This window comes from Zootermopsis nevadensis, unplaced genomic scaffold (genome assembly GCF_977971745.1).
Source record: "Zootermopsis nevadensis isolate Lab colony 2312 unplaced genomic scaffold, Znev_1.0 Znev_ptg000011l, whole genome shotgun sequence".
Lineage (NCBI taxonomy): Eukaryota > Metazoa > Arthropoda > Insecta > Blattodea > Termopsidae > Zootermopsis > Zootermopsis nevadensis.
This window is the reverse complement of record NW_028259143.1, coordinates 6,263,922-6,273,261: the sequence shown is the minus strand read 5'-3', so window position 1 is coordinate 6,273,261 and position 9,340 is coordinate 6,263,922. Positions and strand designations below refer to the sequence as shown.

Below are 9,340 nucleotides of genomic sequence, written 5' to 3'. Positions count from 1 at the left end.
GACTATTTTCCGTCGTTTCAATGACCACGAAAAAGTAACAGCGTAATCAGTATGCGTAATGCTGTCCGATACTGCATGAAGACAGAAAACCAACATTAGAACGTGGAACTGCTCAGATACGTAAGAACGCAGTACGTGGAGGCAGTGTTGACAATTACCTGTCTCGCCACACTCAGTATCGTCTTTTTGACGATGTTGATTTCAACCTGAATCTCCTTTGCCGCGATATGCGTAGCGATATTAGGCGTCGGTGCGCTAGTGCGCTAGTGCGTGTGACGTGCCTAGGCTTATCTTCGGTTTGTTCGGAATTCTATGGCGGCATCAGGACGCTCAGCGTTAGTACACTAGTGTCCTGTCGTGTGGCGTCCAGACGCCGTAACGCGTCGAGACGGGTGGCAGCGATTGCCAGCATCGTTAAATTAGGTTCGATTAGATTGTGTTAACTTGGATTAGACTGCGAGAAACACATTTTGGCAACTACCTGGCAACGCTCGGCATTTAGGTTATCAGCGTCGTGTCGTGCCAAGGCTCGTCTGAAGATTATTCGGGATTTGTACCGAGGACCCAGTGTCGTCTGCTATTCGCTTTGTTTGGAATCTTGTGTAAGGGTCGCGGCAATAAGCGTTGCGATGTACCGCGTCCCGACGCTCAGTAATAACAATAAACTGACGGTCACATTATTTATTAAGTATACTAATGTCTATTCAGTAGCACTGGCTATTGTAGGAGCCGAATCCTAAAGCTTCATTACTGTCCCACCGCCATTAATGTTCACTAACTCTTTGTTCTGCCCATGGAGTGTTTAATATGACAACACGTCTAAACATCACCATTGACTGATATTTGAAAAGCAGTTATGTCTTTTTCTTGGAGATAATAAACGAGTTTTTAAATGTTATTTTTATTAGCTTTGTCCTTTAATGGGATTGAATTCCACAGATTTGTTGTGTAAGAGACATGGAGCAAAAAGGACAATAAGGTTTAGGTAGGAGACAAACTTAAGGACGCGAGACAAATAAAAAAAAACACCGGTAGTTAAGAGTTCCAAATTCGAGCGAAATATGCCACTTTGTACCTCGTGTGCAGAGTTGTTGGCCTTTTTAATAATAAAATACGCAGTGCAGGGACGAGGGGGCGGTATCACGCTTCCTACGTCAAATTTTATAGAGTTGCTGTTGTTACATGATTTTGAATAAACTGCAATTCACACAATGGATATTTCCGTCAGGTGACAATCTCCCTTTCATTTTCAGAATCCGCAACAGAAATTCCCTTATTCCCACTGCTCCTTTTAAAGAAAGTCTGATTTTATTGTTGAATTACTTTAGAGAAAACTAATATGATTCCTTTGCAGACTAACACAGTCACATGAACTTAAAAACAGTAACAAGGAATTTAAGTACAGTAACTAACTGTGACGGAGACAATAAGACACCGTAAAAGAAATTGTCGCAAGAGCGTTATCGAAATTGTGTATTGTCCCTTCTCGCGCTTTATGCATTTTAAGCCTACACAACTCATTGTTACCGTCTGCAAACTCCATGACAACGTGCAAGCGAAAACACGATCGTCTCATAATAATGCAAACAGACATATTTTTACGTTTCTATGGACAATGACAGAAAATATACAATCCACATTTATGTTCAACGATATGTATCCGTCATTATTTCATCTTCTCAGAACTTTCAGTGGGGGAGAAGTAAATTGTCTTTAAGAGAAAATATGGAGGGGGAATTAATATACAGATGAGAGTGAGGGGCACATTACGACCAAAGCCCTGCCCATAGCATAGATAATATTGTTCGAAAACACAATGCTTGCTATATAAGGAGCAGTTGTAACCCTCGCAAACCTATTCTCAAGTTCTCAGTCGATGAGATAAGACGCTATCAGTTACTTAGAAGAGTTTTGTGGTTCACTGGATTTCCAAAGAGGTCAGGTAGGTCATAACAACACAGACAATAATTATTTTAGTCATTATGAGTTCGTATTTAAATACAGGTCTTCGTGAAACAAATACATGTCCATCGATGTAAAGCGTCATAGACTTAGTTTGTCCCAGAGCAAAATATGCGAATAGATATTAGACCTATAAAAGTCATGGTTCTTTGTAAAACACGGACCTACCGCACTAGTAGAAATCGTCTGTGGCACAAAATTTTGTGCACTGTCTCGATTGAATACTAGCTTGAAACTTAAGAACATTAAATATTTATACGTTGTATACCTATACATTCTATTGGAGGAATGTAAATATTTATTTTAAATAGAAACAACCACAATTTTTTTATTTTACGAAAAACAATAAACTTGAAGTACGTTTTCATATGAATCATCATTCAACTAATAAGCCTCGCTAAATATCATCCACCATTATTAGTATTATGTTCCATTTAGTAAACTGCTGCTAAGTCATGTTATCCAGATCTACTAACGGATAGTTAAAATTATTAGGGACAGTTACTTTAAACAGGCCACGACCCCTCCCCTGAGCCTTTCCGAATTCGTCACCCTCAATCATTTCATCCCATTCGACACAAATAACTTTTGAAATTGTTTGAACGTCGTTAAATCACCTACAGACTAACTAAAACGATGACGTTTGGACTGATTATTTGATTCTAGGAAATCTACGCCTACATTTGACTTTACTACGCAAATCACTTAGAACCATGAGAAATCCTAATCGACATCATAATATAAAGGGGCATAATTTCAGAATGTTTTATCCTGCCATACATTTCCTTTTTTGAACATGGGTTAATATTGAATATAACGGATATTTTAGGTTGAAGCCATAATTATGCATGACCAAAATTCTGATATTCATTACTCCGACAATCAGTAATCGCAAACCCCCCCCCCCCCAAAGAAAAAGTCTTGCTGGAGACATTTGTTAGCGACTAATGTCGGCTTTTAACAATCAGTTGTCAGTGGTCTATAAAGCACGTACCAGGTATCCATGTAACGTACAACGTGCTTATGAATTACGTAGATCAGCAAATACCAGGAAACGAATGAATACTGCAAGCACATTAACCTCACTTCTGGTAATAAATTCTTGAAATTCTGTGTAATAAATAACTGTTTACAAATTAAATAAACAGTGCATAAAATTCTATCATATGCACACGCACGAATGTAATCTGCAAATACATAAACAAAAAGAGGATATTACGGAACTCAGGAAGAATTAAAATTAGATTAGAGTTTCGGGCTTAATATATTTCATTTAAGGAAGTCTGGTTTTGTGTAAAAAATGGAATTTCGTGTTTTCATTGAATTATAACCGTAATAAGCTCTGATAGAAAACTAATATAAAATTGGTTGTAAGTTTTTACAAATAAAATATAATTATTTTAAATACTACAAACAGTATGCCAATATGGAAACAATAACGGAGAAAAATTGCAGAAAATGGTGAAGGAGAACGAGTGCAATGGAAAGTACACATGATAATAGATAATATTAAAATGAAGCTTACATGCAAAAGGTGTAGGTGAGAATGAAAACTACATTAATTCGGGTAAAGACTTGAACCAGTAGCGGGCTCCTGAAGACACGGTAATGAACTTTGGGTATCCATAGTAGGAGGGGAATTTCTTGTTTAGCGGAGCAACTGCTAGGTCTAGTTTCTTAAGGACTCTGCGCCATGAAGTTCTATCTAACTAGACTGGTCAGCATACAAATTGCTTTCTGCCCAACTGAAGACATGGCATATGAATGAGGTTCTTGTTGTTTCAGTCATGTATACTGTTAAAAGGACTCTTGTGATGTTCATTGGACTGCTGAGTTTGGTCACAATTGCGGCTGCAGCCATCAACAACGAGTTATCGGCGCAGGACATTGCAGACGGTTTGAAATCTTCCAGCGAGAGGACAGGAAAGATGACTGGAATCAAACCCGTTAACGTTCTAGCTGATATCGCTCGAGAAATGGTCATGAGGTCGACAACTAACAGTCAGGTGAGAAAACTTGTAAATATCTACATGCCACCTTAAAATTAAGCAGTGGTGGTAAAAGAATGAGGCATGGGTTTCGTAAGGGACTGGAGACCTAAATGCACATGCTTCTACAAGACAATAGCGTAAAATTGTAATATGTGACTACTTTTATGCTCATTGTCATCACTCTGTTAGCACCAGCTGATAGGGAATAGAAACATTTTCATATAATTAATGATTCATTGAAAACCAGTTCATCATAACAGAGTGGATGAAATGTTTGTCTGATAGAGAATTAAATTTCAAATTAAGGTATTTCCTGAAAAGTAAGTATGCAAATATAGGGCTAAGCCATTATCTGAATAAAATGGTATAGGGCAATGATGTGGTTTTAGCAGTCTTGTATAGATATAAAACATGGGTGACAATTGAAAGTGATAAAAAGAGATATAACGCTTCTAAAACTGAAGCTTCAGCATAATCGTTCCTGTTACCAATTCAGTTAGGTTAGGCGAGAAACGGCGGTACGCCTGCAACAAAGTGTTTAGGCTACGTGCTGGGCGCGTGTCGGAGGAATTGTTCTCCAGCCCGAAGCACATTACACGTTTCCATGCATGTAAATTGAAATTCAGATCATCTTTTCGAAGGGCATCTAATGTGCCCAAATCCTCTCTGACCAAATTTAGTGGTTTTCATAAATTTGGAGTTACATAAAAGAAAAAACCGAACTTTATTTTAAATCATGACGCTCAAACGGAGTTAAGATTTTCAACTCCAGTCTAATCTCCGGGAAAAATTACCAGACAAGACGTGTTTAATTATTTTGTTGCTTCTTTCAATTAAAATTATAACAACATATTATGAAGATGATGAAACATACATGTCTGAGAAAAACATGTCTGTATTGACTGGCTTTGATAATAAGAGACAATCATATTAAACAAGAAATATTATTTACCTCTGAAGTTACGCAAGACTAATATGAGCTTTACTGAAGGCAGTGACACGCTTAATGCAATTTTATTCTATTTATATTTTTGTAATAATCTTGACCTAATTCCACCCCCTCTTGGCGAAACAAATGTGTGTCACCAAGAACAAACGTGTTCAATGCCCGTTGTTATAATCTAAATTACGTATATACTGATTGGGCCCATCATCATGTCTCGGTTGTACGCAAAGAAACAATGTCATGAGTCAACATAAGGAATAAATGAAGTAACTTATATCAGTCTTAATTGTGTGTTCATGTAATCAAAGAAACAACATGCATTTAAACAATAAATTCTTCGAAGAACTTACTTTCTTTCAAATGCTTACATTTATACATAGGCTAGAAGGAATTGCAAATTAAAGTAATCACACAGTTTATATAAATTCTGTGTATAATTTTCACTACTAAATTTACTTATTATTTTCCTTTATCATCGCCCCGTTTCAACAACGTTACATACAAAAGTAGTAAGCCTCCTTATGACCTACATATAAATTTCGTGTCTGGCAAGATTCTTGCATTCTACATAGAAGGAACTACATCAAAAGTTGCATACTTGTTGCAGCTCTAGTACCATACATAATCTCAGGATCCTTCCTTCTCAACGGAATCTATATTTTATATCCTGCAGAAACTTTTTGTGCCATAAGCCCTGTATGAAGAAACCATCAAATTTCTAGTTGAAATTCGTGTAAAGTCGGTCTTATATTTGATCGGTACGAACCAAACAACTTGCAATATGAACCATCAACGTCAAACTTATTCGAAATTCGTTAGTGGATGAACAATGCGATAATCTTATACACTTAAGAAAATTGTAACTGGTGACCTATTTAAAAAAAATATTTATATTCCCCCCCCAAAAAAAAAAAAAAACGTGTTTACACCGATACTCATATCAGCTCGGTCGGTAAAGAACATAAATGCAGGAGGAATTTTGGAACAATTTATTACAAGAATCTGGGTTTTCTTTAGCACGGTTTCTCCTTTTCTTCCTTGGTGGGTGCAGTAAGAAACCTAATACCTCATCCTCTACCTAATCACTCGACGAAAACCAGCAAAATTATTAAAAGTGGTGACGTTCAACAGAAACTATTGTCATTAAAGTAAACGGAAATGTGAATACTTGTAAAATAATTGTTTCCATTTTGGTAATATATACAAGCTTTGAAATACGTAAAATGTTAAATAGATCGACGGAGTTGTATAAATTAAGCCAAGGACCAACAGCGATCCTTGAACCACCAACTGAAAACACTGGTCCAGATATCTGAAAATGCACTTCACGCAAACATGAGGCCACTGAACTGTTTACCTGCTCCTACAGGCTATAAGTCTCTGACACGAATGTTAATTCTCTTCCGGTAATTAGATTTCACACAGAAAAAATAACAGAGCGTGAAGCTGTACCTCTAAGACGTTCTTATATGCAAGGCCCTAGAGTTCATTACGGAACTGAGAGTTGCGCATGCAATAATAATTGCACAGCATACAGTCCGTCTGAAATGGGGTGGACGACATCCCCACCCCCATATATTTTCCTTTATCAATGATCCAATGGATAACGCCAGAGTTCGTCATGAATATCGTGTAATGACACTATTTTAAGTGCAAAATATAAATTCTTTTCATGCAATTTATTTACGACGCTATCAGCAGCTAAGTTTACGAATACAGTTAAGAATGACAGAGTTATAAATGTTTATTAAAATGGAAAGGATATGGAAGAAAGTGGTCGTGGTGGATTTAAGGTATTATCCCGATATTTGCTTCGTTTATCGAGAAAAGCCACGAACAACCTCAGTGAGTATAGCCGGTCTCCGTGCCGGGATCTGAAGTACGATCCTGCCAATACGAAGCAAGTGTGCCAAACGCCGAGTATGACCTTCAGCTGCGGGATAGCGTCGAATGTGATGGAAGGGGACCGAGGCAATAATTTTTAACGAGGCTGACGTTGACTATTTCAAGATACTATCCCACCAGAAAAAAAAACCTCAGTCAGGAAACCTGGTAATTAGGAAGACATTAAAACTGAGTACTTCCCAGATACAAGTCTGAAGCTTTACCGCTACAGTAACCTCCTCGGTATTCATCAAGTACTGCATAGCATGCAACAAAAAGGTAACTTTTCCTCACAAATTTGAAGATGATAATGAAATGGAGAAATTATTATTCACAGTCTGAATTTTCAGAATTCTATTTCATTCAGCAGCATGAATAAACCTGAACATATGTTACACTAAATTCTATGCTGTAACAGCCCACATTACTCTCACTTCAGACCATTCTGCCACTAGATATAACAAATTATCAGTTTTCTTTCAATCACTTTTAGGTTCTGAGCCTCAATTTGACCAATCTGTTCATCTTGTTGGTTCTAAAAGCCCTGCTATTCGGAGCAGGCTTGTTCTCTTTTGGATTCCTGAAGAATGGAGGTGGATCCTCCGGTTATGGCCGCAGCTCTGATGAGGACAACATGATCCCAGACCCACGAGCCAACCCATTTATAACAGAATCAGAACTATTACTTCTGCTCACATATCTCATGGGTGATGCAAACAGTGACTATGACTGTCTGCACCGTGTTGCATGTGAAGAACCGAAGAAGGCACGCGAATACATTACAGCAGCCAAAATGCTGATCAAGGGTGCAAGGATCTTTAACACGTGAGTTTACTGATACAATTTTACTTGCTTAACAGTGATGACTGCTTTGGTTTTATCTTATCAGGGAAAGAGAAAAAATGTAGATCTTCATAATTTATATCCTTCAATAAATGTTACTGGGCTAACCAAATCAAGGAGGATGGAATGAAAAAGGTATGTAACATGCATAGAATTAGTGAGAAAGATATTCATATTTATGGTCCAAAACCTGAAGGGAAGAGACTGCAAAACACAAGTTTTCTCGTTGTTACCAAGCACATAAGAGCTCCAAGCCCCATATAGTCTCCACTTCCCGAAAGCATAAAGGAAGCTGGATCCATGATTCATCTCAATCTGTCACCCCTAACTTCTGACAATAAAATACATCTGTATAAAGACTACTATTATTCAGACCACATATCAACCAACTTTACTAAGAGTTAAATTACTCGAATCTCCTGATAATTTCCGATTTCATTTTCTAGATTGTGGTTATGTTTCCAGTATCCTTTCCTTTGAAATAAATGTTTGATCTTTCCTACTCAAATACATTTAAAATTATACATTTTATTTATGTATTTGTATGTGCAGTGTGGTGCCGTACAATCCCAAGTATGAGGGAATTGTAACAAAACTACAGGAAGCAGTGGACTACGGTACAAGTGGTGAACAGTGCAACACACGCTACACTTGTTCCAGCAACTCGTAGCATCCAAATCAATGGAACTGGCAAGACGATGCCAATACCAATTCACTGAGACATGTTAATGACATTACAGTTAATAAACCAAACAAGCCATATTTCTTATTTTATTAATTAGAAACTTCACAAGTAAAACAAAATGTGATTTGTTTACAGTTGCTTTCAAGTAAATCCCTTAATTCTGAGTCATGAATATGAAGGCTAAAATAAATAAACTGATATGCAATGTACTGGCTCTAAAATTTAATTTGTACTCATTATTTTTATTTGTCATATGATGTGATTGTCTGTTGGAAAGGTTATGTTCATTTTGTTGTCTATTTGCAAATATTTAAAAAACTACTTACAAATGTATTAAATTTTGTATGGTGCACTGAAACTAAATTTAAACAGCCATAAATAGAAGTCTCTTTGCAAGCTAACAAAGATAAATATGTTATCCTTAATCTTTTGATAAATAAACGTAAAAAGCAGAGACAAATATAACCAACTACATATTACTGTCAATAAATCAGAATAAAATGAACTATTGTATTCTATCTGACAAGGAAACTGTGAATAAAGTGAAAACACTAGAATTCTGGACTTAATGTGTTTTGCTGAATTCAAAGGGAATGAGATCTGTGTTCTCTTTTCATCTTCATTTTCAACATAATCTCGTTTATTGCACTTTCCATCTTCCTTTTCAGCTTTATGAGCTGTTTATGTTTCCATTTTAGTAAGTATTCACAAGATCTAAGGATGTTTTAGACAAAATTAATAGCTCTTAATATGATGGAAGCTTATGAGACATTTCTCAAAAAACCTTACACTGTACTAGCGTATAACACTGTTTCCAAATTTAGAAAATATTTATCCTACTGATCTTCTTAAATTTATACTTTTAAAATCAATTCAGATATTTCATTTGACTGAACTTCTTGAAGAGAGTTCATGTACAAAAACTGCTTGTACCTTATCCTGCTTTAGCCAGTGAAGGATGCTTCTTTACAGGGAAACAATAAACAGTGAAGTCAACTTTATTTTCCTCACCAACAAGTTGTGCTAATT

General features: G+C 36.6%; 1 protein-coding gene across 2 annotated transcripts; it reads left to right on the top strand.

The window, feature by feature from the left end:
- Positions 1-1,865: 1,865 nt before the first annotated feature.
- LOC110828097 (uncharacterized) lies at positions 1,866-8,868 on the top strand. Of its 2 annotated transcripts, none has more exons than XM_087346950.1 (4): positions 1,866-1,937; positions 3,748-3,968; positions 7,277-7,608; positions 8,179-8,868. In XM_087346950.1, exons 2-4 carry the CDS (start codon positions 3,750-3,752, stop codon positions 8,294-8,296), a joined length of 669 nt encoding a protein of 222 aa, XP_087203076.1. In that variant the 5' UTR covers positions 1,866-1,937; positions 3,748-3,749; the 3' UTR covers positions 8,297-8,868. The 2 variants fall into 2 exon arrangements, with proteins under 2 accessions (XP_087203076.1, XP_021916130.1); XM_022060438.2 differs by having other exon boundaries at positions 1,877-1,942.
- Positions 8,869-9,340: the final 472 nt, after the last annotated feature.